This window comes from Amblyomma maculatum, chromosome 1 (genome assembly GCF_055883805.1).
Source record: "Amblyomma maculatum isolate TAMU_Amacu chromosome 1, ASM5588380v1, whole genome shotgun sequence".
Lineage (NCBI taxonomy): Eukaryota > Metazoa > Arthropoda > Arachnida > Ixodida > Ixodidae > Amblyomma > Amblyomma maculatum.
Genome location: NC_139344.1, coordinates 493,837,389 through 493,863,510, shown reverse-complemented (window position 1 = coordinate 493,863,510; position 26,122 = coordinate 493,837,389). Strand labels below are relative to the sequence as shown.

General features: G+C 43.1%; 1 protein-coding gene and 1 long non-coding RNA gene across 2 annotated transcripts; one reads left to right on the top strand and one right to left on the bottom strand.

The window, feature by feature from the left end:
- Positions 1-3,022: 3,022 nt before the first annotated feature.
- On the top strand, positions 3,023-16,905 carry LOC146210276 (uncharacterized). Its single transcript, XM_084582211.1, has 2 exons — positions 3,023-4,857; positions 16,342-16,905. Exons 1-2 carry the CDS (start codon positions 4,621-4,623, stop codon positions 16,903-16,905), a joined length of 801 nt encoding a protein of 266 aa, XP_084438337.1. The 5' UTR covers positions 3,023-4,620.
- Positions 11,196-13,542, bottom strand: LOC146210277 (uncharacterized). Its single transcript, XR_014708591.1, has 3 exons — positions 13,217-13,542; positions 12,974-13,134; positions 11,196-11,434 (listed from the first exon to the last, which is right to left on the bottom strand). It is a non-coding gene; the product is annotated as an uncharacterized LOC146210277 (long non-coding RNA).
- Positions 16,906-26,122: the final 9,217 nt, after the last annotated feature.

Below are 26,122 nucleotides of genomic sequence, written 5' to 3'. Positions count from 1 at the left end.
GGGAGTATTGGCACGATACAAGATACGCTACAACAAGCGGTAGACGTAGTCGTAGAGGAGGCGCAAGCCGCGGGACTCGCGTGTTCCCCCCAGAAATCTGAGTTACTCATTCTACACCCAAAGCGTCAAAGAAAGAATAAAGCGCCTGCGATAAAAATCTACGCGGAAGGTGCAGCCATCCAAGAAGTGGAAACACTAAGAATCTTGGGAATGCTCATACAGTCAAACCAAAAAAACGACACACTAATTAAGAAACTGAAAAACACCGTCAACCAAATTTCCCTCCTCCTCAGACGAATCGCGAATAGGCGTGGAGGAGTTAAAGAAGCTGAGACCAGGAAACTAGTAGAAGCCTTCGTTCTTAGCAGAGTTATCTACTCTACACCATACGTCACCCTCACAGTTAGAGAAAGAGACGACCTGGATTCACTAATTAGGCAGTCCTATAAAATTGCGCTAAACCTCCCTCGTCATACCCCAAATGAAAGACTACTAAAGTTAGGAATTCATAACACCTTAGCGGAAATGGTGGAAGCACACCTCACCGCACAGTACGAACGACTGTCAAGTACTGAAACGGGACGTTTCATCCTAAAAAAAGCAGGAATACAATATGAAGGGACCCGGGCCCACACTTTGCCGATCCCAAGACACGTGCACGAGCAATTAATAGTCCGTCCTCTGCCTAAAAACATGCATCCAGAATATGATACGGACAGAAGAAGGGCTAGAGCGCAAAAATTACACGAAAGATTTTCAGTACAGAAAGACACGGCGCACGTGGACGTGGCAGAACATGCGGACAGAAATGCGTTTTCCCTGGCAGTTGTCGATCATCGAGGTTCTCCCCTCGCATCGGCGACAATCAATAAAACAAAATTTCCGGAGGAGGCCGAAGAGGCTGCCATAGCTTTAGCCATTACCTCCACCACTGCCAAATACATCCTTAGCGACTCTAAAACCGCAATTCGAAATTTTGCAAAAGGAAGGGCCCACTCCGCAGCCATCAAAATCTTACAAAAAATCTCCCATACCCGCCTTATCACATTGATCTGGGTCCCTGCCCATTCGGACCATCCTGGGAACGAGGCAGCGCACCAATTTGCCCGAGGATTCGTAGTTAACCGGGAGGTGTGCTGCCCTGAGCTCAGGTCGGCTAGGGAGCGGATGACAACCTACAAAGAAATTACTACCCACTTCAAGAAAGAAAGACAAATCTTCCCAGAACCACATCGATCTCTAAGTAAAACACAACAAGTCACCTGGCGCCAGCTTCAAACAGACACTTTTTTTTAATCCGTACATGTACTCCATATGGTTCCCAGAGCAGTTCAGCCCTGTCTGTTCTCTCTGTGGACATCAAAAGGCAGACACACCACACATCCTATACTCATGTAATCAAGACAAGCCATCACAGAGTCTGCAGCTCTCTACCCAATCTCAGTGGGGGGCCGCGCTGCTCAGCTCCGACCCGGAGATTCAACTCCGAGTCACGGAGCGAGCCGAAGAGGTCGCCGAACGACATCGTCGGTCGGCCACCTGGCGTCCGGCCTAGAAGAGGAGCCCACCGCGGGGACGGGAACGCCAACCCACCCCGCGCCTACGACCTCTTCTTTAATAAAGTTTACCTCCTCCTCCTCCTCGGCCCCGGTTCAACGTTCATCGCTGCGCGCTGCGTACAGAGTGGGATATCTGTAACAAACAGTCAGTATTTTATTATGCTGGTTGTGGTAGAGCTTTACAGCAAGGCGAAGACTGTGTGTGCTCGATGAGAAACTGATTGCCGCTGCATGTGCGCATTTCCGGACGATGGGACAATGCTGCGTCACAGCTCGGCGGTTCGGCTCGGCCTCCCAGGCATGTGGCAAAAGTGGTGGCTTAATTGTTTTACGGATACACGTCTGCATGAGCGGCGTATCGCTGCATGTTTTAATTGAACGGTGAAGGTGAGATTTTATTGCCCCCAAGATGCGTGTCGCATTGCTCAAAGCCTTCCGTTCCGCTCCCTTTGCTGCGTGTTTTGCTTACTGCGTCGTATTACCGCACCAACGTTCGCTGAACGTGCTTTAGCTGTTATTACAGTGATGTTCCTATTGTCAATGGGATCTTTCTCATGAACATGTTAAATGCTTAAGTTGTAAATTTGTAACCTCACACTGACTCCTCTCAGTGGCAAATGAAGCGCGAGTAAAATAATGGAATCATGAACAGGGCGAGATTTATTGGAGAAAAGCTATACGTAGATATTTTGACTTCTCAGCCGCATTAACTTCTAAATACTAGTAATCCCAATTTGAATTGCTTACCTGAGCTCTTACAGGTTGGCGTTCTAGCGCTAGCGTTAGTTATTCCGTTCGTTTGTTTTTGTCGTTCTTTGACACAGATATGTACTTTGTTAGCAAGATTTTTTACCCTTTTATAATCTCACCGCGTCTCGTTAGGAGACCTACGCTGAGGTCATTTTGTTATCACGAGGATTTCATGAAGACCGTGACGAATGAGCGGTGGTCGCTTTCCTACACTTACAGATTTCATTGTCGTGAATCGTCCATGTAAGTAATCGTGAATTAATAAAGCCTGGCTTTCTATGCAGCACAGCTTCACTCATTTATGCCTTAGTGAAATGCCTCAAGCCATGTGATTCTATCCATGTGCTTGCCGAAGCCCCAGAATGCGTTTACATGACGCGCGACGAAAGACTAGGCTAACGACGACGGAGGCAGAACGATGCTATGATAAGGTGGTGAAAGATGCCGTAACATTTCAGTTAACGTAAAACTTGACTGTACAAATCCATGTCAAGTTGGCTGAACAGTTACGGTGTCCATTTTCTGCCTTATCTGAGCATCGTTCTGCCTCCGTCGTCGTTGGCCTTGTTTTTCGTTTACAAGTAAAAAGACGATCAAATTCCCCGCCAAAATCACGTCCCTGTGACGTCACACGCAACGTCACGTGTTTGTTGTGCCTCACAGTTCGCAGGGGGCGCTGGGAAACTAAAGCCTCGCTCAGAGTCGACACGCAGGCTTCTATAAGAGTTACGCTACCATTTGTTCTTCTACCATGTATCTTGCATCTCTGTTGGTCCTGTTGGGGCGCTTGAAGTTGTATTTAATCGCTCCGCCTTCCGAGTATTGAATTCCCTTCTGAAAAAGCTCAAAAACTGGGAACTTATGAAAGCATTTATTTTCACTCAAAAAAAAAAAAGACAAAAAAGAAAAAAAAGAAAGCGTTTCCTGGCCGTGGGGGCAGCCTGGAGCTTGCGGGAGACTTTTTTGACTTTTTCATCTGGAAAATCTCCGGAGTGAGTAAAAAGACTTTGTACTCCTCTTTTATAAAGTGCTAGCGCATCTCTGTTTCAAATTTGAGCTAAATCCGTCCAGTAGTTCTCAAATTAGAACAGTTTTTCTATCCGAGTCAGATGTAAACAAAGCACCCAGGTATGTACTGAATGCACATTAGGTGTTAGCGACTAGGTAATTCTTTCTAACCATCTTAAAGTACACGTAGCTTAATCGCGTCGTCTTTCCGATCATTTTGATACCTTATTTATCCATTTTAAGCAATTTGTTCTAAAGTTAGGGACAATTTTATCATGTAAACAAACCGCCACCTTGCTAGGCCTTTTTGACCAGTACGGGAGAGTAAAGTGCCCTCATAATCTGAATATCTATTTCGGAGTCATAAAGCTATATATTTTCAGATTCCTTGAAGTGCGAGGAATACGTGTGTGCTTATCTGATAGCGATTATTTCATTTTTTGGAAAGTTATCGTCGGAAAACTGTGCACGTGTTACCTTTGAATTGACTTTTCGGGAAAAACTATTCGTAAATAATTTCTCATTGCAGCAAATAAGTATTGTGATATATCATTTGAACGAGAAACATAAGAGCAAAAAGACGCCGTTAATTTCAACTTTCTAGCACTAATAGTCCCGAAGTTATTGAACTTGTTCTGTTTGACACCTTAGGAAGTTGATTGTTACTATACTGCCCTGCCGAAATTCGCCAAATTTGGCGGAATTGCCCCGAATCGCTGTTTAAGGCTCTAGAGTGGTTCTGGTGTGCTTTTTAGACTTTGTCGGTGTTCTAGCACATTTGGGACATTTGTTTGTGCATAATTGCCTAGAAATTTCAAGTTTTTGAATAATAATATTCCTTTTATAGTGAAATTGCTTGGTCTGACATCTATGCTATCTAGTTATTCACTTGTCGACAAAGGAAAAATAAAGAAATAAACCAATAAATAGGATATGTAAATATCTAATGGCAAAGCGCAAGAGTAAAAGAAAGAGAGCAGGAGCAAAACATTTCACAGAGCCAAGTATGGAGGGGCAAATGAAGCCGTCCCAGGACACAAGGGGGTGGTTGGGAGCATTCTAAACTGGATGTCGAAGCCGTGGATATGACGGATGTTGTCGACATCGATTCAAGCTTCATGAACAACCTTCTGGAGCTGCAAAAGGAAGGAGCAGATATAGCACGAGCGAGCAGGAAACTGCTAAATGACCCAGAAAATGAAAAGAATGGCTCTGAAAGCATTCGAAGCAAAGGTTTTTTGGAAGGTTGCCTCACAGAGAGATCCATTAGAAAAGAGGAGGAAAGTAGTGGAGTGCTAAGGCAATGAGCCAAGATGTGGTTAAGCCAGGCGGGCAAGCAGCATTGATCATTACTGAACAACAGGGGAGTGAGGAGTCTCCAGCGACGATCAGACAGACTCTGGAGACGTCTTTCAAATCTCAAGACTTCGAACTGAAGGAGGTCTCTTTACGACCAATCAGAAATGGAGTCGTCGTGTCGGCCCGAAATATCACGGGGCTGCAAAAACTGAAACTGCAAGAGGTGAGCGCATTCACAGTGTCAGCGGCCGCTCGCTGACTCGGCTGCAACGCGCAATGATCCTCCGTGCACGCTGGATGTGTGTGGCCTGGGGAACGACGGATGCGCCACGGACTTGCCAATAGTGACGTGTGTGACGGCTGTGGCGAGGTAGAAACTCTCGAACATCTTCTACTGCGCTGCACCGCGCTAGCTGAACCACGACGTGAGTTGCTGGCGGCTTACAGAGCGCAGGGGGTAATCCCGGACAGCGTAGCTGTGCTCCTGTGGCCGCCGGGCTGTGTGCGCGCCCGCGAGCGAGCTCACGTGAGCTTGTGTGAGTACATCGAACAGGCGGGCTTGATGACCCGCCTATTTCACCTCGCCAGATAGTGCGCGCTGGGACTGAACGCTCCACGTGTGCTATTTCCCACAATAACGGCTGATCGCCCACGACAGCCGTCAGTGTTTTGTACAGTGTGCAAGTGCGTGCGTAGTGAACAGTTGCCTGGACGTGGAGCTATTGCGGAGGCCCGCCCGACGTGCCGAGTACTCAGTGACCTAAGACATTTGCGGGTGGGCCTCAAGCAAACTACTGTATATTGTGCCATAGTGTATATTTTTATTTTTACCTACTCTTTTCTTTCTCCCTATCACTCACCTCTTTGATTTCCTCTACCTTCTCCTCGCTATCCCTTTATTTCCGCCGCCCCAGTTCAGGTGCTTCAGATATAAGATAGCAGATACCGGGGCTGGCAAACATGTTTTCTTTCCTTTTGTACATACAATTTCTTCTTTACCGCTTTAAAGGGGTCGTGAAACGAAAATGTAGCTGCCCAGTTGCAATTTTCCTTGCTTCAGTAAACATTAGGCATGCCGATTCCAAAATATCTCGTCGAAATATTGCTTCTGCATTTAATAATACCATTCTGAAAGCACAGCATTTTTGCGTTCCTGAAGCGACCATGCGACCCTGTAGGCCGGAATTAGAAGTACTCGCCTACGTCATATTTAGCCGTTTAGAAACTCAGATATAATCATTATTTCCCATAAAATAATAGGTTCCTGTTAAAGTTAGCAGATAAAAAAATAGTGTATCAATTATTCGCTCACGCAAACGCATTTCTTCAATCTGTACCAGGGCAATCCCGTCACGTGACGCGCGGTCGGCGGCGGCGGCGGAGGAGGACGGGTGGTGTCTGCTTCTCGCTGCGCTCTGGAACAGAGCGAGAGGCGAGGCTCAAGTTGTTTTTTGGTAACGACGACTAACCTCGCTCCGCCGTGTACTCCAAATGACAATGGTTTCAATCTTGTTTTTTTTTTTTTTTTTGTGAACATTCGTGATGGAGCAGAACGTCTTGAGCAGTTTCATACCACCGGTACAACTTGGTTGTGCGACCGCTGCTGTAAATTTTTTTTATTCTTGGCGTCATTATAGATACGATGTAAATACGGTTTCGGTCAAAGAAATCGACAAGTGTGTTCAATCCGAGTGGTGGCTGGAGTGTTTCAGGAGCGGACGCCGCGGCGCGTACTCGTATATTGCTCGCCTCCGCGCTGCATCGTTGAGAATAGCGTGTCGAGCTTCGCTTCCTTTATTTCGGCTGGATGACCTGAACTATGGCACTACACGGAAAGCCGGAAACAGAAAAAAAAAAAAGGTTGGTATAATGTACTCGGGTGGCTCCTTCACCTAGCGCGTTGTCGCAGCTTTGCTCCCCCACCTTCCCGACGCCTCTTTCGTAACCTTTCTGAAAAAAAAAAAAAAAAAGAGGAAGCATACTTCCTACAACGTCTACAGTGCTCAGACTTCGCCTCTTTTTCCTGACAACGTTAGGTTCTGGGTTTAGGCGTGTTGTGCGGGTTTGAGTGCTCGCTAAGCCAACCGTGTGCGTCGCGAGATTGCAGCACGGCTTCTCCGAGTGGAAGTAACGTTCGCTTTCACAAGTTTTGGCACACCGATTGGGTTGATGTGTTCGTACTACTTGACTCGCAGAAGCCACCAGTTCTATTTGATTGTTTCCTGCCAGACTGCGCTCATAGCAGTAATATGCACATTTTGGATTTTTTTAATTTTGAACGATACCGTGAGGACAGTACAACAGGTGCCCCTACCAGCATATCGTACCACCCAGAACAGGCCCCTTGGTTCCACTTTGATCACATTCTTTCCACAGCACTCATCTAGTCCCATAGAATCTGATGAAGAGGAGGATCATGTTGAGCAGGGCTCAGAATCCTTCACATCATTTAAATGACATTTCTAGGGTAAAAATGGTTCACCTCAAAAGCTCATATGCCTCATGTCCTTGCATTACGATGGTGTGATTACCAAATCAACCATCCAGGAGAAATGCATTCACGCAAGTGTTATCGATTGGAAAGGCGGATAGATGGGCTTAAAAGTTTAATATCTGACCTGCTACTCTGTGCAGGAAAAGAGAAAGAGAAGAACAAAGAGGGTCGTGACTTGATTAAAATATATACAGGAATAGTAACTTGCACCACAGTCACGAGTCAAGTCCTGTGTCATGCAAGAAGCAGCAGAAAGCCTGCACTGCCTGTAGAGCTTTCCATTTCTGGCCAACCGGCCAATAAGTCCTCTGAGAGAGGCCTGTTGCCAAAACACTTCAAAGAAGTAACTCGAGTTATTGTTTTGCACGCATATACTGGGACACACCACTAGTACACGCTCCACAGTCTCCGTAATGTCACATGTGGAACATTCTGGGCAGTCCGCCTGGGCAGTTCGCCTGTCCAATTAAGTATAAATATTTGTGTGTGAAACCACATTTAGATGCAGTCTATGGAGAAAACATGCATAATGGCATATAATTGGCAAGTGGGTATGGATCCACTAAAGCACTACCTTGTGGCCTTGAGCACAAGTAGATATAAGGAACTCAGTGATATGTAGTGCCAAAGGCCAAAGGCTGGTAAGGGTGTGGTGTTGAAAACTTCCAAAAATTTGTAATGCAGGCTTTGAAACTGCGAATGAACACCACTTCTGAAGTGGTTTCCCACAGATGTGGAAGGCCTCTTACCAAGGGGCCACAAGCTCAGCAGCGGTTTGTGGAGAATTATGCCCTAAAAAAAAAAATGTCATGTTCTGAGCGGCATCACCACAGTTGTAGGTGACACTTGTGATGATACAGATCTATCTGTGTATACATGAATATAGTTCTAATATTCTCACCAGATGTATGTCAGATTAAGTTGCTTGAATCTACTAATTGGTACCATGGATTTCTTCAGTATCCCGAGAACATGCAAATGCACCAAAGGTTGGGTCATTACACACAAAGGTTGGGTGGGGTGGTATGGGAAGTCGTAGAGTGATAGCATTTGTGATTAATGGCAGCGGAGTGCACGTGAAAAACTGCTGTTCAGCTGCTCGTCATCATTGGGTGGCAACGGTGTTGTGCAAGTAGTCGTAAATACACACAAAGTGGTTCGTGTGACAATTATGTAGATATTGGGCAGGCATGTCACATTCTGAAGTAACAGCGCAAAACGTGGATGGGAGCACCAGACGAGAAGACGACATAATGTCTCGTCTTCTCGGCTTGTGCTCCCGTCCACATTTTGCGCTGTTACCTAAGGATGGAAAACCAACAAACCCAACCTGCTATTCTGGATAACATGCCATTGTTTGAGGTGCATTGCGGCCGCCAAGGTTTATCCCAAGCACCTGCACTTCTGTGTACATGTTAAAGAGTACTGGGAGTAGTGCTCATATGGGTGTGCACCATTTTCCTGGCTCGGGCGATCAGATTGCAAGCGGGCTAGCACACACAGCCCAAAGCACATGTAGCAGAAGTTTGGACTGTCGAACCGCAGTCTTTAGTTCAATTCCTTCCCTTATATTTTTCAATTTGTATGAGTATCATACAGTCTGTGCTTGTATGATTAAATTGCGAAGGCGTACATATCACCTGCTCTCCTGACCAAACTCACTCTGCATAAGTATTCACCAAGCAGTTTTCGTTCCATCAAAAGGCTTTCACAATATTCAGCGACAAGCAGCTACTCAGACAGCATCAGCGTAGCATTCTTGGAGCTTCGCAAATCTGTGGTTACATTGTTTACTAGCAAAACATGCACGGTATGTAGATATGTGCACTAGGACGCATAAGATGCAGTGACAATGTGGGCTGCCCTTACGTCTACAGCTGCCCTTTAATCCTGTTACATTCTAGCCTGCACTGAATTCAGCAGCACAAGATTTCACAATTAAATCATCCCAACTTTATATTTCCAGACTTGACCCCAGCACCGACGAAGTTCATTGTATTACCAGCATGTTGGTGGTATATTCAACCAGCAGGCCAATTAACTCGTCATGCAGGTTTTAGTGCAGATGTTTCCATGCAAACTATGAGTATGATCATAAACGAAGGAACCTTTACTGTACATACCTTTTCAGCACGCTGTTTTATGGCTGGTTAAAGTCTGGTACATTTCAAAGTATAAGGCACATATTATTGTATGCATGTCTACAGATTGCAGATTATGTTGGCTTGCTTCTGAATGAGACTGCGAAATGCTGCAAATAGTGGCCACCTTTCAAAGCAGCTTTTGCAAAAAACTGTTCGATTTTTCTACTCCCCATGAGCCACTATTTTTCGAGGCCATGTAAAGGTGAATGCGGCAACTCAAAAATCTAGGTTTGTCAATGCCACAAGGACCACCACTTTGTAGTACATTTGGGCATGCTCTAATGTTATCAAATGAGTGTTAAAGAGAGACATGTTGCTTTCAAAATAATTTATTGGTTGGCCGCATGTTCATCAGTGCATTCAAAATTTTCAGGCTAAAGGCAGTTGACCTAGAGCAAGACATCTTTTATTCATGCTTCTTCACTGTCTTCCTCTCTCCTAAATATACAAATCTGTATATACAGCTTCACAATCATGATGCGTTGAGGTCAGTGCTAAATAAAAAAAAATGCATCTGACAAAGGTATAGTCAGAGATTGAGTACACAAAATTCATTCTAAGTGAGCCTATATATGTCTTGTAGATTCCAAGGGAAGGCAAGCGTAGCAGGGGGCGGCAGAAACTCGGGCAGACAGATGAGATTAGGAAGTCTGTGGGGATCATATGGATGCAGCTGACAGAGGATCGGGTTATTTGAATGGATATGGGAGAGGCATCTATTATGATGCCTCCCCCATTATGATGTATTTGCGGTCAGTTCCATAAAAAGAAAAATTCTACCCGTCAAAGGTATAGGTGGGGAGTGAGTAGACAAAATTCATTCTAGGTGAGCCTATATATAAAAATACAAATAATTTTATTTAGCATCAACACTGATTATACAGTACTCGTGATGCTGCAGGGTGCTAGCAAAAAGCCTGCGATGGCTTGACAAAGGCTAGCACCCCGCTTACAGTGCAATACAGCAGCGGACAAAACACAACAAAACAAGAAAAAGCCATTATAAACATAACGACGGCTTTATATATTACAAAGTACATTTAGAGGATAGGACTATTATTGGGTGGTACAGAACTGCATGTGTTAACAGTATATTGATTTGAGGACATATACTGTTGTAGTATAGATTAGCTGGACTTGTTAACAGAGGAATTAAGAGCTTGTGGTAGCATGTACATCAACATTTGGCGGCCATAGTTGGTACGGGTATGGGGAATCTTCCAGACCTCACTGCTTCGTGTGCCATACGTTTTTTCAACTGGAGTCAGCGTTACAAGTGTTTCAAGGAAAGCGTCACTATTTATGCGATAAGTATGATAACGTTTTAGCAGAACTGCGTTGAACAGGCTAAATGTTCTATATATGTCTTGTAGATTCCAAGGAAAGGCAAGTGTAGCAGGGGGCGGCAGAAACTCGGGCAAGCAGATGAAATTAGGAAGTTTGCGAGAATCATGCACCTGGCACAGGATCGGGTTATTCGGATGGATATGGGAGAGGCATTTGCCCAGCAGTGGGTGCAGTCAGGCTAGTGATATCAACAAGACTAACAACTGGAAGAGTTGGCACTGATTCATCTTAAAACCAGCCAGAAGACGAAACATGTGAGAAGGGAGCACAAGACAAAGTTTGACTAACAACTGAAATGTTACTGAAGGAAAGAGGCAAAAGAAGATTCGCACAGAAATGCACGCGCACGAAAAACCCCAAAGCAGTGAAAGCGTGGAAAGCAGAAAGGGTCTAAAAAATCATCTCAAAAAAGCAAATTCCTTATGGTCAAGGACCACTCGTTACAAAAGGGAAGCCACAGATCCAAAGGCACACTATACTGCAAAGGCTAAGGACGTGTGTGTGGTTAAGAAGTCGGTCAACAGTCTTTTGGGGCCTTTTTTACATGTGCATTTCTGTGCAAGTCTTCTTTTCCCTCTATCCTTTAAAAAAATTCCAGTTATTAGTCCAGCTGTCCTGCAGTTCTCTCTTCTCATGTTTACTGGCTTGTTTCAGAATGAATAAGGTGATGACTCTACAAACCTTGTGCAAACTGGAAACCAGTGTAACTGTCAGATGGAAACCTTTCCCTTATATGGCTTGCATCACAAATAGGGAGGACTTTACTGTAATGTCTGCCGAGGCATCCCCAAAGCCAGTGCGCAAGCTGGCTGTAGCAGGTGTAGCGGTGCCTCCTGTTGACAAGAGAAAAAAACAATATTTACTTTTCAGCATAGCAAAATGAAAATGTGGTTTAGGTATTTTACAAACTTGAAAGTTATGCATGCATCTGTACAATTAATTCCCGTCTAACAGAAGCTGTACAGTGTAACTTTCACTGTCAATTTATTCTCCCTGGAAGTATGGCAAACTTTGAATTCTGCTGCAGGTGATTGAGAGAGAATGAGACCCACCCAATATTAGAACTCCAGTGCAATCATAATTTGCTACTGCAGCAAAATAATGCCTGAAGGCAATGCAGCTTTTGCCTGACAAAACCTGGTAGTCGTCTTACACCCTCTAAACTAGAGTTGAGGCGGGGTCCACGCTGATATCATCCGCATAGCACGAAGATGTTAAGTATGCGACTTATGCGTTAAGCAGCTCTGTGCATAGAGTCATTCTATTCGAAAGAGCCATAAACGACAAGTCCACTTCTGTCAACGGCTCTCAGTTGTTTTCCCACAACACGCCACGTACCAAACTTTCTGCAAGTGTCGCAAAACTGCTCTATAACTTCATTTGCTAACTGCAAAATTTCCAACACTTACTCAAGCTGTGGAAGTTTCGGTGTACTGGCCTTTGGAAGAATGTCGTTTTTTTTTTTGGTTCTCACATATCAGCGCATGTAAGATGTCAGTGTCAAAGCATTTTGGAGAGGTTTACTGTGTGGAGGTGTCAGTGAAGTCAGACAATTTTTTAAATTAAATTTTCACACTATGCAACACTCACCTAATGCAAGTGGGTAAAAAAAACAAAAAAACTAGCAAATAAAACTTTGAGTGCTGGTATGGTGATTGTTCTGGCAACAAGTGGGGACAGGCTATAACAAGAGTTGTCGGGCTAGTTAGTGATCGTCTGCAGAAGCCAGTCCTGCTCTGTGTGTTTTTCTCTTCTGTGTCGTTTTTTAGTGCATTTTTCCACGACTTCTGCAGGAGACAGGCTACTTCATTGCATGCAATTTCACTTAGCACAGAGTCCTCCGAAATGAGAATGCTTTTGTACTTATTTACTGCATTTCTTGTGGCATTCCTTACGTATTCATGTACTGAAGTGCTGCACTTGCTGAGGGTCATACCTGGCTAATAAAACAAGCAAATGTGTCCGGACAGTGTTTTTTTTTTTTTTTTTTGCCGTTACTTCACATCAATGTGCATGCCCTTTCCATTTAGCAAGTTCACACTATCAGATGATGCGTGTTTTCTCATTTACTCGTGCATGGAATTAAGCAAACCAGTAATTCGCATGGTGAAACTTCATGCTCCCCCATGCGCACCTTCTACGAAAAACAAGAAAAATATGAAAACCAGCGATGTTGTGTTCGCGCTAACGTGGCGCAATATCGACACTGTAGACAGTGTAGATGACCGCAAGTAAGTAACGTTGAAGGGGAAGCTTTCTTTTATTAACACTACCTTCCGCAATAGATTTCTTTACAGTATTTCTTGCTCGAGAAAATGAAAAACAGGTGGCCGCTTGTTCAAGTTATGTCGCCTTTCGCTCAAGGTTCTTACCTTGTGTTCTCGACTAGCAGTCCATGATCAAGAAGCATTTGGAGTAAATGCGGATGATCTGTAACACCCAGACGGCTGCTTCAACTACGTAGTCGCCGCCGGGATCTCGCCAGATGCTCTCAATAGCAGTAGGCATCGGCACGCACCGCCCGCAGCTGCACCTGTTCGAAAGCTTCGGTTAGCGATTGCGCACTCTCGCAACGGTCAAACCTAGGCTAGGCTGCAAGACTCGGACATACATACCAATCCGTAGTTCCGAAACGGCTGGGATCGGGAGGCTGACAGTCGGGGCTTCTACAAGCCGGAGTTGTGCAGCGGTTACCGCGGCCTCTCGACACAAGTGTTACTGTACCGGTCGCAGGCTCCATCTTCGCCGACGTGGCACCCGAAAAGTTGCGTCGGCATAAGGCTCAAAGGCCACGATGTAACCACGTTCTAACAGTAGCGACTATGTTAACTATAGCAGCGAAGCTGGAATCCACGGAGGAACCTAGGCGTCGGCCATATTAAAAAACCCTGTGTGAGCGTAGAGTAGGGCACAATAGAACCTCTAAAATACACCGAGCTCAGTCAACTTTGGCTCAGCAGGCTCCGGAAACGGGAGCTTCTCATTGGCTTAGCGTTATGACGTCTCTGTTGAGTTGAGGAGGACGCGCGCTAGGAAACCGAAATTCTGTTTTTGTCGCTATTAAATCAACGCGGGCGGTGAAACGAATCGAGGTATATTATATGATGCAGGACAAGGATTACATTTAACCAAGCCGCGCAAAATTTCCGGAAAACGTTTCACGACCCCTTTAAGGCTTCCCCCGTTCTTTACAGCATGCTCAATTTTCTCCATGTTATACTTCCTTATATCGGCCACCTTGCGCTTATTGATTAGCTTTGATATCTCTGCCAATTTGATCTGGTCTGTTGGATTGGAAGCTTTCATACTCTGGCGTTTCTTAATCAAATCTTTCGTCTCCTTAGACAGCTTGCCGGTATCCTCTCTAACTATCCTACCGCCTACTTCTACTGCGCACTCAGTAATGATATCTCTGAAATTATTGTTCCTTCCCTCTAGGGTAATGTCGTCATCCTTAGTTAGAGCTGAAAACCTATTCTGTAGCGAGATCCTGAACTCTTCTGCCCTCCCCCTCACCGCTAATTCGTTGATGGGTTTCTTTCTTACTAATCTGTTGCGTTCCTTCTTCAGATTTAGGCCAATTCGGGACCTCACCATCCTGTGGTCACTGCATCGCACTTTCCCGATTACCTCTACATCCTGCACAATGGCGGGGGCTGAACACATTATGAAGTCGATTTCATTTTTAGTCTCTCCGTTAGGACTTTTCCATGTCGATTTCCGGTTCTTCCGTTTGCTGAAGAAGGTATTCATGATTCGTAAGTTATTGCGCTCTGCAAACTCAACTAGTAACTCCCCCCTGCTATTCCTAGAACCAATGCCATAGTCACCTACTGCCTTGTCTCCTGCCTGTTTTTTCCCTACCTTGGCATTGAAATCGCCCATTAGTACAGTATACTGCGTCTTTACTTTTCGCATTGCCGATTCTACATCTTCATAGAAGCTTTCAACTGCCTGGTCATCATAACTACATGTAGGTGCATAGGCCTGTACAACCTTCAATTTATTGAAGGTTGTACAGGCGAAGAAATTGGGCATAGGCAAAAACCAGATGTATGCGATAAGGGACAAGGCGGGCAACGTCATCACTAATATGGAAAATATAGTCAAAGTAGCCGAGGAGTTCTATACAGATCTCTACAGTAGCCAAAGTAGTCAGGACCGTAATGAGATTGGCGGTAGGGAAAAACAGTCAGACGTTCCACCAGTGACGAAGGACGAGGTCAAGAAAGCACTAGAAACTATGAAAAGGGGGAAATCAGCTGGAGAGGATCAGATAACTACTTGCTGAAGGACGGGGGGGATATCGTGCTAGAAAAACTGGCCACCCTGTATACGCAGTGCCTGGTGTCATCGACGGTACCAGAACCATGGAAGAATGCAAACATTATCCTCATTCACAAGAAAGGGGACTCTAAGGACCTTAAAAATTACAGACCAATCAGCTTACTGTCTGTTACGTATAAGGTATTTACTAAGGTAATCGCTAATAGAATCAGGACAACCTTAGACTGCAATCAAGCAAAGAATCAAGCAGGGTTTCGGAAACGGTACTCTACTATCGATCATATCCATACCATCAATCAGGTGATAGAAAAATGCGCGGAATATAACCAGCCTTTATACATAGCATTCATCGATTACGAAAAAGCATTTGACTCAGTTGAAACCTCGGCGGTGATGCAGGCATTGCGAAATCAGGGGGTAGACGAGCCGTACGTGAAAGTGCTGGAAGATATATATAGTGGCTGCACAGCAACCATAGTTCTGCATAAAGAAAGTAACAAAATTCCCATAAAGAAAGGTGTTAGGCAAGGAGACACAATCTCCCAGTACTATTCACAGCTTGTTTAGAGGAAGTATTCAGAGACTTGGAATGGGAGCAGTTAGGGATAAGGGTAGATGGAGAATACCTCAGTAATCTGCGATTTGCTGATGACATTGCCTTGCTAAGCAACTCGGGGGATGAACTGCAAATAATGATTGATGACCTAGACAGGAAAAGTAGAAAGGTAGGCTTGAAAATCAATATGCAGAAGACTAAGGTAATGTACAACAGCCTCGGGAAGGAACAGCAGTTTACATTAGCTAGCGAAATGCTGGAAGTAGTAGGCGAATATGTCTACTTAGGACAGGTAGTAACTGCAGATCCGGACCACGAAAAGGAAATAACAAGAAGAATATGATTGGGATGGAGCGCATTTGGCAAGCACTCGCAGATTATGACTAGCAGCTTACCGGTATCGCTCAAGAGGAAAGTATACAACAGTTGCATCTTGCCTGTACTCACCTATGGGGCTGAAACGTGGAGGCTAACCAAGAGAGTTCTACTTAAGTTGAGGACAACCCAGAGGGCTATGGAACGAAAAATGGTAGGGGTAACATTAAGAGATAGAAAGCGTGCAGAGTGGGTCAGAGAAATAACTCAAGTTACCGACATTCTAATAGAAATTAAGAAGAAGAAATGGAGATGCGCAGGACATGTAGTGCGAAGAGAGGATAACCGATGGTCGCTGAGGGTAACAAACTGGATTCCAAGGGAAGGAAAGCGTAGCAGGGGGCGGCAGAAAGTTAGGTGGGCGGATGAGATTAAGAAGTTCGCAGGGGTCAAGTGGATGCAGCTAGCACAGAACCGGGTTAAGTGGAGAAATATGGGAGAGGCCTTCGCCCTGCAGTGGGTATAATCAGGCTGATGATGATGATGATGATGATGTACATACAATAAATAACCACTACACATCAAATGGAAAGTGAAACTGTCTGCCGGCAATGGAACCTGAAGATCACTGAAGGAGTTCAGCCAGAAATAAAGGTAGTGGGGATTAGTTCTGATGTGCCTAACGAGGACATCATCGACAAACTAATCATGCAAAACAAACTGCAGTGCGAGAAAGCGGCTATGAAAATAGTATACGTAAGAGAGAAGGACTCTCACAAGAACGTGACCATCCGCATTAGTGACCGCTGTGTCGCAAGACACTTAGTGGAGAAAAGAAGAGCATATATTGGATGGAACTGCTGCGCAGTCTATGAAAATGTGTTCCTTAAGAAATGCACGAAATGTGCATCGCTGGGGCACACAATGAAGTTTTGTAAGGTGGAGAGCCCTAGATGCACAGAATGCAGTGGACCACACTTCTACAAGGAATGCACGGCCGAACACCTGAAGTGCCCTCTATGCTTCGAAATGGGCATAAAAGAAAAGGATCACTCGATGTGGGATGGCGCATGCCCCACATTTCAAGAACGCTTCGAACAACGGCGACGTATAATGGGATTCGCACCTGTGGACGAAGGCAACTAGAAATTGCAAGTACACAATTGAAAGAAGCAGAGAAACAGGTCCTTTAGTTCGGTCAGTCGAGGCCGAATACTAGGAAAAAGAAAATAACAAGGTTCTAGAATGGTGAGATCACTGAAGGTAATTCAAATCAACTTAGCAAGATCGTTTAAAGCAACCCAGCACTTAAGTAATGTGGAGTGTCAATTTAAACAGGACATAACTTTTATTCAGGAACCATATGCTCTACAGAATAAAATAATTGGCTTTCCTATAAAACAAAGTCTTGGCAGGTTTAAATAACCCTAAAACAGCAATGGTAGTGCATAACGAAAAGATAGGAATTTTTCCTATAAAGTTAAGTCAAAACATTGTAGCGGTGAAAATTAATTGGTACAACAGGGAGCTTCTATGTATTAATTGCTATATTCCACCAACTCAGAAACTAAATCCAACTTTAATAGAAATAGAAGAAGTAATCGAAAAGTATTCATCACATAACATTATCATTGCAGGAGACTTCAATGCAAAAAATCATATTTGGGGAGGAAAACAAACTGATGATAAAGGTATACAGATGGCTGAATTTATTATCACAAATAACTTAAAGTTACTAAATCAAAATAAGTCTCTGCCAACATTCGAGACTACTAATGGAAAGAGTTGGATAGATCTATCAATTGTTTCGAACGAACTCCATTCGAATACCAAAACTTGGGAAGTTCTTGATGATCACTCAGCAAGTGATCACAGGTACATAAAACTGGAATTTTTCACAGAACGACATAAGGATGAAATCAGACTGACAAAAATGGGAGAATTTAAGCTTTTGGAGGCACTAAGCAAAGACGAATGAAATGGGACACCAGCCCATACAATCAAAACATCAATTAAATGAGGTAATTAAAACCTTCTATAACAAAGTAGGAGACTTAGTCAAAAAATTCTCAAAGAAGATAAATAATAAAACTGAAAAAGCAAAGGTATGGTGGAAGCCAGAACTTGAGATGGAGAGGAAAAAAGTAAATGCGCACAGAAGAAGATATCAGCATGCTCAAGGAGACATAAGAGATGTTTATAAGAAGATTTATAAAGAGGCCGTTAAGAAACATGAGCAAAACTTAAATGAAGCAAAAAATAAATCATGGAAAGATCTCTGTGCTCAAACGAGTAAGAATCCATTCACGCTTCCATACAAGCTAGCAGCCAACAAGATTAAAAAAGCAATAATAATACCTAGCATCACAACTCCAACAGGGAATGTCACAAAAACGGAATATGAGGCAGTAGACTGGATTCTGATAAATTTGTAAGATGTGGTCGACAACAACAGTCAAGAAATACAGGCAGAAACTAATAACGAGGCAGACATCAGGCAGACATTTCCCGATTGTGGGAATGAGAGTAGTAGTCGAATTAGGGTAACAGCAACACAATGGGACATAGAGTTCTCTGAAGAAGAGGTCAGACACGTAGTGGCAACACTAAAGAAATTTATAGCACCAGGCCCTGACAACCTAGGAACACACTTCATTCAAGAATTGTATAAAAAACAAAAGCAATTTTTTATTAACATATTTAATTCGGCATTTAGGTTAGGGGTTATCCCAGATATGTGGAAAATAACTAAAGTAATACTTATTCCAAAGAACAATGAAAAAGCAGACGGTTGCAATTCCTTCCGACCGATAGCTATTAACTCCATCTTTGGAAAGATACTGGAAAAATTATTAAATGATCGGGCATATTTCTACCTAGCAAGTAACAATCTTCTTCCAAGTAGACAGTTCGGGTTTAAACACAAAACTTCGGCAACAATGGCATTGAGTTACCTCAGAGAGAATATACACCAAGAAATGTAAAGACTTAAGAAGAAAACATAGAACCTATACTCGACAAGGTAAAGTTCCCTAGTAATATAAAAAACCTAATTCTAGATACGTTAAGGAATAGAATAATAAAGTATGAAGCAGACAACGTTAAAGTACAGTATGCCTTACAGAAGGGATCCCCTCAAGGGTCCCCTCTAAGCCTGCTCCTTTGGAATCTAATCATTGCAGAATTGTTAACACTAGAAAGGTCAGAGAAGTTTAATATCCAAGCATTTTCGGATGATATTACAGTGACAGTAAGTGGTTGTTTGAGGCTCAAACTAGAACAAAAAAGTGAAGAAGCGCTAAGAGAAATCTCAAAGTGGGCAGAACTGAATCATTTACAATTCAATTATGGTAAATGCAAGTTTATATTAATTGGAAAGCAAAATTATCAAAAGCGACCACCGCGAATAAGGCTAAATAATGTGACTATCCAGAGAGTAAAAGAATTGAGAATCCTGGGAATAATTGTTGATGAAAATTTATCATTCCTTCCGCACCTGAAACGAGTTCAAGAGAAAGTTACAGAATTGACGTTAAGGATAGCAAAATTCACTGGGCCTGATTGGGGAATGTCAGCAACACAGCTAAGACAGATATATAAAAGAGCAATTGAAAGAATCATAGTTTATGGACCTCCAGTGTGGTATAGGGAACACACAAGTAGGAAACTGAAGGCAATTCAAAGGATACCACTACTGAAAATTTGTAAAGCTTATAGAACGACCCCAAATGTAGCATTAAACATACTGGCTGGTATTACTCCAGTCCACCTAACAATTGAGAAAGAAAACCAGCTGTCATCAATAATAAGCAAGAATTTGTATGGCAAGGTCAAAGATTCGAAGGGGAGGCCATTGTGCAAAGAATAGATAAATGGACAGTGCATCCGGCGAAACGGAAGGGAGTTTCATATAGCAAACAAATTAAAATGTCAGATTATCAAATTTTTACAGATGGATCAGCAACAGAAACATCGGTAGGAGCGGCCTTCATTGTGTTTGGGATGAAAGGCGAAGTGATAGATTCTGAGCAATTTGCCCTGCCAAAATATTCGAATAATTTTATTGCCGAGGCAGTAGGAATTAAAGAAGCACTTCTTTACATAGAAGGAAAACCAGGGTGCAAGCATTACCAGATCATCACAGACAGCCTTTCAATATTGGAGGGTCTTAAAAACCCTTATAATGATAATTTCTTTGTGGACGAAATAAGGAACTTAGTTAATCAACAAACTCGGCACAAAATAACTTATAGGGAACTTATAGGTGTTATAGGGAACGAAATCGCAGATGAACTCGCAAATAAAGCACGAACGTAGGGAAGAGAAGTAACAGTTCCAGTAACAAAACATTTTGTCAGAACTGAATTCTATAAAGAGGCACAAAGAAAATGGGAAAGAGAATGGCAGAGCTCAGGCAAAGAAACATATGTATATCAATGGATCCCGACTCTTAAACATATACCAAGCAATTTCTCAGCTAATCATTTTATATCGCAGGCAATTAGCGGACATGGTAGATTTCCATACTACTTAAAACGATTTAATTTTGGAAATCTAAACTGCCCCTGTGGCAAAGAAGCAGATGCATTCGATCACTATATAAAAGAATGTGGGATTACGAGAGCATTAGCTAAAAAACTTAAAGAAGCACTCCCACGTAACAGCACTGGAAACAAAGCGGAAATAGCAGCTAACAAAAAGCTTTAATAATCACAGAAGAAATGACCAAATTGATAAATGAGAAAACGCTCTCAGCTTAAAAAAAAAAAAAAACGCTAACCTACGATTTCGTCGCCGGACGGAGGCAAAGGGGAAAGGACAGGCTGTCAAGGAATTCCAACCGGCTCCCTCTGGGTTGAGCAGACTTCACTTGTGTAAACTGCCCTAAAATGTTACTCATAGTATCAATTGAGGTGGCTATCATACCCATCCTTCGACCTCATATGACATGGCTCCCTTCGGGTTGAGCGGCCCCTGATACGGGACCATCAAAGGAACAAGCTCCCTTCGGGTTGAGCACCTCCACTAAGTGGAGATTGAAGATAACTGCTCCCTCCGGGTAGAGCATAAGCCAAGCTTACCCAACCAAGGGTCAACTAATCGAAACAGAGGTCTAGTCCCATCTTGAGGACACTTTGAGTCAGCTCCCTTCGGGAGGAGCATGTTAGACTCATTTGGGGTCAACCATATAGTATTTAGGCCATTCTTTATGAAACGGCAAGCCAGCAATCACTCTTCTGGACTTCCCAGAGGGTCACCTTCGCCAAACCCCGAGGCGGCACGTTCCGCAGTTAGCTACATAATAGTTTCCCATTGGAATAAAATTCCTACGCTGTTACGCTGATATGCTGTTAGAATATATCAAGCCATGGAGGCTAAAAATAACAGTTTTTCTGAACATAGACTTAAGAATGGAAAAAAAAAAGAAACAATAAAAGAAAGTTAATACAGCTGGAGAGATAGGGTCATAAATGAAGGCCACTCCACCGAGAAAATAAACAGATCGGAACGTATTCACGCAGCCTTTCAAAAAAAAAAAGAAAAAAGGGTACGTAAAAAAAAAAAGAAGAAATTGAGGAACATGTAGGTCAAAAAGCAAAAGAAGAAAAACGGTTAGGTTTACAAAGTTGAACACTTCAGAATATTCTTCCCAGCATTTTCAATATGGGGAAAAAGGGAACAGTAATTTAGAACAGAGTAAAGGGAAAGAAGGGAAGAGAAAAGAGGGAAATGGGACAATCGAGATGTAGCCTAAAATTGTTACTTTATCAACCAGCTGTTGGAAATTAGCCGTCTAATGCAGCTTAGTATTATACTTATTCTCCCCCCCTTTTTTTGTGTGTTGTTTTTTAGATATTGTTATTAATATAACTTTTTATTTATTTATTTTAGTAGATAGGGACATATAATATGGTGAGGCTTCCCAAAAAAAAAACAAAATATTTTGCCTCTGCCCGTGCCACTAGGTATAACGGGCTTAAACCAATAGTAAGAAAAATGAATAGGGATTGCTCCAATAAAAAATTTAAAATAGAAAGAGAAAAAAAAAAGAAGAAAAAAAAATTATCTACTATCCAGCCCAGCCGCCGCCACGGGAACGGGCAAGTCATAGCGGATTTATTTGATTAAATGTTTGAGTGCAGTTATATGAGTTTTACATGGTTCTTGTTGATAACATTTGTAGTTACTGGATTAGATGCTTCAGTGGAATTGTATCGCGTTTTACATGCTTCTGGCTGCTAACAATTGTTAGTTACTGTAGCCTTCGGGGTCGTCTCAGGATCGTCGTGGAGGCCAAGGTTTTGCTGTGTGGAGGGAGCAGGTGGAGCCAAGCTTGTGTTGCCTGGATGTTTCTTGCGAAGATGTTTGGTGGACGGGTAGGACACTGTAAGATCTTAAAAAAGATTACATTAGAGGCCCCCCACCCTTTTGTTCCTAGGTGTTTTCCCCTCCCCCCGCCCTCGTCAAAGGACCCCCACCCGTTTTGTAGTATAGAGGAAACTTTTGTTGCAGAAATTAGGGCGAGGCGGGATGAGGGAAGGCCCTTTGGTTGGGCTTCCTGTTGGGTATGATGGAGGTGTAGGGAGGTGGGGAATAGAGTTGGAGGGCGATATGAGGGAAGGAGGAAAAGGGAAGGAAAGAGAGAGAGGGAGAAAAAAAAGGTAATATAGTATAATTAAAAGTGTGTTTAAGAATAAAAAACATAAAAAATTATATATATATATATATATATATGTATATGTATATACACATACACAAATATATACAGACATATATACCTGTTATGTTGTTTTTGAAAGGGGCGGTTGAGTTGTTGGAATTTTTATGCGAGTAGGGAGTTTGCAGTTTAGGTAGGTAGTTAGTTTAATAGTCCCCCAAGGTTATGAAAGTCAATGCCATCCCCCACTCTCTCGTCCCCTCTAATTTTGGTTTTTCCGTTTTCGTTTGTTTTTTTTCTTTTTGAATTAGTAGGGAGGATATTTCGTCCAAGTGAAATGAGTCGAGTGCGGAAGCTGATCTCCGCCTCAATGTCCCGTTAGTATTGTTGCCAATTGTGCTTCCCCCTCCCCCTATTATATTTCCATTTTGCAGGTGGGTGGTTTGATGGAGCCCCAGCCTTGATGTTCTGGTTGGTTTGAAGTTCTCGTAGGTCCCGGGCGTGGTTACGGCCTCCGCCCGGGAGCCGCTTCAGTGAGCGACTGACCACTCTCGTCTTACCGGATGTTGCTTGTGCGAGCTCACCCGTCTGCTATCCTGTAGTGGGATAGCCAGTGTACAGCGTACAGTGAAATGGCCATTGCCCTTGCCGAGCCTGATGTTATATTAAAGGCCGGGAGATAGCAGCACTGCGCAGCAGGATGGGTTAGCCCCTGCCACTCGCGCTGGTTGTAGGTGCTAAGTGAGTGCGCAGCACAGATGTCAGTGACTCTGTGCCACTTGCGGGGCCCATCAAGGGTAACCCGCTCTGGTGGTTGGGTGGTGGAGGAGGCATTGTGCCTGATTATGTTCGGCCGGAGCCTCATTGAGTGCATGACTTTGGCCTTAGCCTTGTCGTGCCTTATGGTTTTGTTGTGCCTGGGGGTGGTTCTTCTCTCCCAGCTAGGGGAGGTTCCTTTTTCTTTTTCCCTTCCCCTCTTCTTCGTTTACCCTTCAGGAGAAGGGGGAGGAGGAATTGCGTGAGTTGTTTTCCCTTTCCTTTTTCTTTTTTTTTTTCCTTTTCCTTTCTCTTTTTTTTTGAGTAAATTTGGTTGATTGATTAGATGGAGAAGGCCGGGGAGAGAGGAGATTATTAGTAATACGGAAAAAAAAGTTATATATATAAATATATACATAAAATGTATATAAAAAAAACAAACTAAAAAAAATATATACGAGTTCTTTCCCTTCCCTCCCTATACTAAGGAAGGTAGAAAAAGGAGAGCAGAGGAAGAGAAAAAAAGAGTATCGGGGGGGGGGGGGGGAGGATAAAAAAAAAAGAAAAAGAAAAAAAAATAAATTTATCTATATAGATAGATGTATATAAATAGAAAGGGGAGAGGATGGAGATGGGATGATTCATGAGTAAATCTGGCATTACTGGCCTCCTGGGCCCCACTCGGCGCTAATTGGTCAGGATTGGGATGGTTCAGTTTGACTTTGTTTGGGTAGTGAGCTTGCTAATTGGTTTCATCCTCCTGTAAGTGAATTTATGTCTGTGAAATTTCTTGATTAATTTTTTCCATTATTTGTTCCAGCTATGTAAGTTTCTTTGTGTTTTAGGATTTCTGGTTTGTGTTGAAGTGGGTTTGGGTATTTATGTATGATTGGTTGTCTTTCTGTTGCTGTGATGGGGCAGTCTAGGAGGTAGTGGTCTATGCTGTTTGCAGGTGCCCCACATTTACAGTTGTTGTTATTGGTGATTTTGAATCGTTGTAGGTAATGTGGTAAGTGTCCGTGTTCTGTTAGTGCTTGGGTGGTGTAGTAGTTGGTGGGGAAGTGTGGTGGGATGTGTTTTGGATTTTTGATCCAGTTGTATGTGCTTGTGTGTCTGCCTGTTGTATGCCAGTGAGTTACCCATTTTTTGTGCATTTGTGTACGGAGGATTGTTTTAACATATTGCTTTGTGATTGGGGTGTGGAGATGTGTGCCGTGTTTGGTTGCCTCCTTTGCTGCTTCATCTGCTATTTCGTTACCAATTATTCCGGTGTGTGCTTTGACGTAGTGTAGTGTGATATTGTGCTTTTGAGATGTTTGTTGGAGTGTTGATTTGATGTTGTGGATGAGTGGGTTGGTGTTTGTTGAATTTTTAAGGCCTTTGAGTGTTGATAAGCTGTCTGTCAGGATGGCTATTGTTATGTGATGGGTGTTGTTTGCATAGTGTATTGCTTGTATGATGGCGTTGGCTCCGGCTTCAAAGTTAGAAGAGTAATTTGGTAGCTTGAATTGTTTCGTTTCTATTAATTGGTGTTTAGAATTTAGAATTGCTATTGCTGATCGGGTTCCGTTTTCAGACTGTGAGCCGTCAGTGTATATGTAAAGATCGGCGGAAGTTGGAATTTGTGTGGTGTAGTTAATTGTGGTTAATTTCGCAGGATGTGTGAGCCAGATGTCTGCTTTGTGTGCTATGTTGTCAGAGGTGATGAGGAGATCTTCATGTTGGTATGGCTTGTTGTTGTGTAGAATGCTGTAGAGTGTGTTCTCCCGTTCAGTGGTGAGGTGTATTGGGGGGTATGTTTGAGAGGATTGGGAGGGCCAAATTTGGTACTGTTCTGAATGCTTTAGTTATTTTGGTAAGTGGAATTCTTTGAATTGTTTGTAGTTTCCTGAGAATTGTTGAGCTAGGTGTGTACCAAATTGGGGCGTGGATGTAGATGTCTCGGACGTGTGATGATGTCATGCCCCATGTGTGTCCTGTGAATCTAGCGATGTTTGTAGTGATTGTGGAGACTTTTTGTTGGATGTCGTTAAGGTGTGGTAGAAATGAGAGTTTGGAGTCGAATGTAACGCCTAGTATTTTAAGAGTTGTTTTGTGTGCTAGTGCTTGCCCGTCGAATTTAATTTTTGGTGGTCTGGTTTGTTATTTATTGCCAGTTATTAGGAATTTGCTTTTATGAGGGCTGAACTGGATCTGTTTTGCTTCTGCCCAGCGTTGAATAATGTCGAGAACGTGTGCGGCTCATTGTTCTAGTACTGTTCTTGTGTGTCCGTGTATTGTGATTGTTATGCCATCTGCAAACGCTTGTATTTGTGTGTGTTGTGGTGTAGTGGTATTGAGTAGGTCGGTGATTGTTATGTTCCATAGTAGTGGGCTGAGGGGGGATCCTTGTGGGGAACCTTGTGGGATTTTGTGTGTGATGCTTGTGCTGCCTATGGAAAAGGAAATTGATTTATCTGTGAGGGTTTGAGCTACAATTTTGTTGAGATTAGGTGGGCAGTTATTTTATTGAAGGAATTTAGTTATCATGCGATTTGTGAATGAGATTGAAGGCGTTTTTAATGTCCAAGAAGATAATGAGAGTGGTGTGATTTTTGGCTTTGTTTTCTTTGACGTTGTTAAGGAGAGATTGGAGTGCAAGTGTTGCGGAAATGTTGTGTGTAAAACCAAATTGGTTGGACGGGAAGAGGTTTTTTGTGTAAAGGAAGTGGTAGATGCGGTTTTTAAGAAGGGTTTCAAGAATTTTTCCGAATATGGAGTTAAGTGCTATTGGTCTAAATTGGTTTGGTGTTGGGTTTTTATGTGAGAATTCTTTTTTGGCAATGAGTATGATCTTGGATTCTTTCCAGTGAGATGGGAAGTGTCCTAATGCAAGACATGAAGAGTAGTTTGTGGTTGTCATATAGCGATTGGATAAATGGTGTTGTTAAATTGTCTGGACCTGGTGCT

Coding starts and splice junctions, on each gene's coding strand:
- LOC146210276 (XM_084582211.1), top strand. CDS start 4,621: ATGAGCCAAGATGTGGTTAAGCCAGGCGGGCAAGCAGCATTGATCATT. Junction 4,858..16,341: donor AGGTGAGCGCATTCACAGTG/TCAGCGGCCGCT, acceptor ACCACTACACAT/CAAATGGAAAGTGAAACTGT.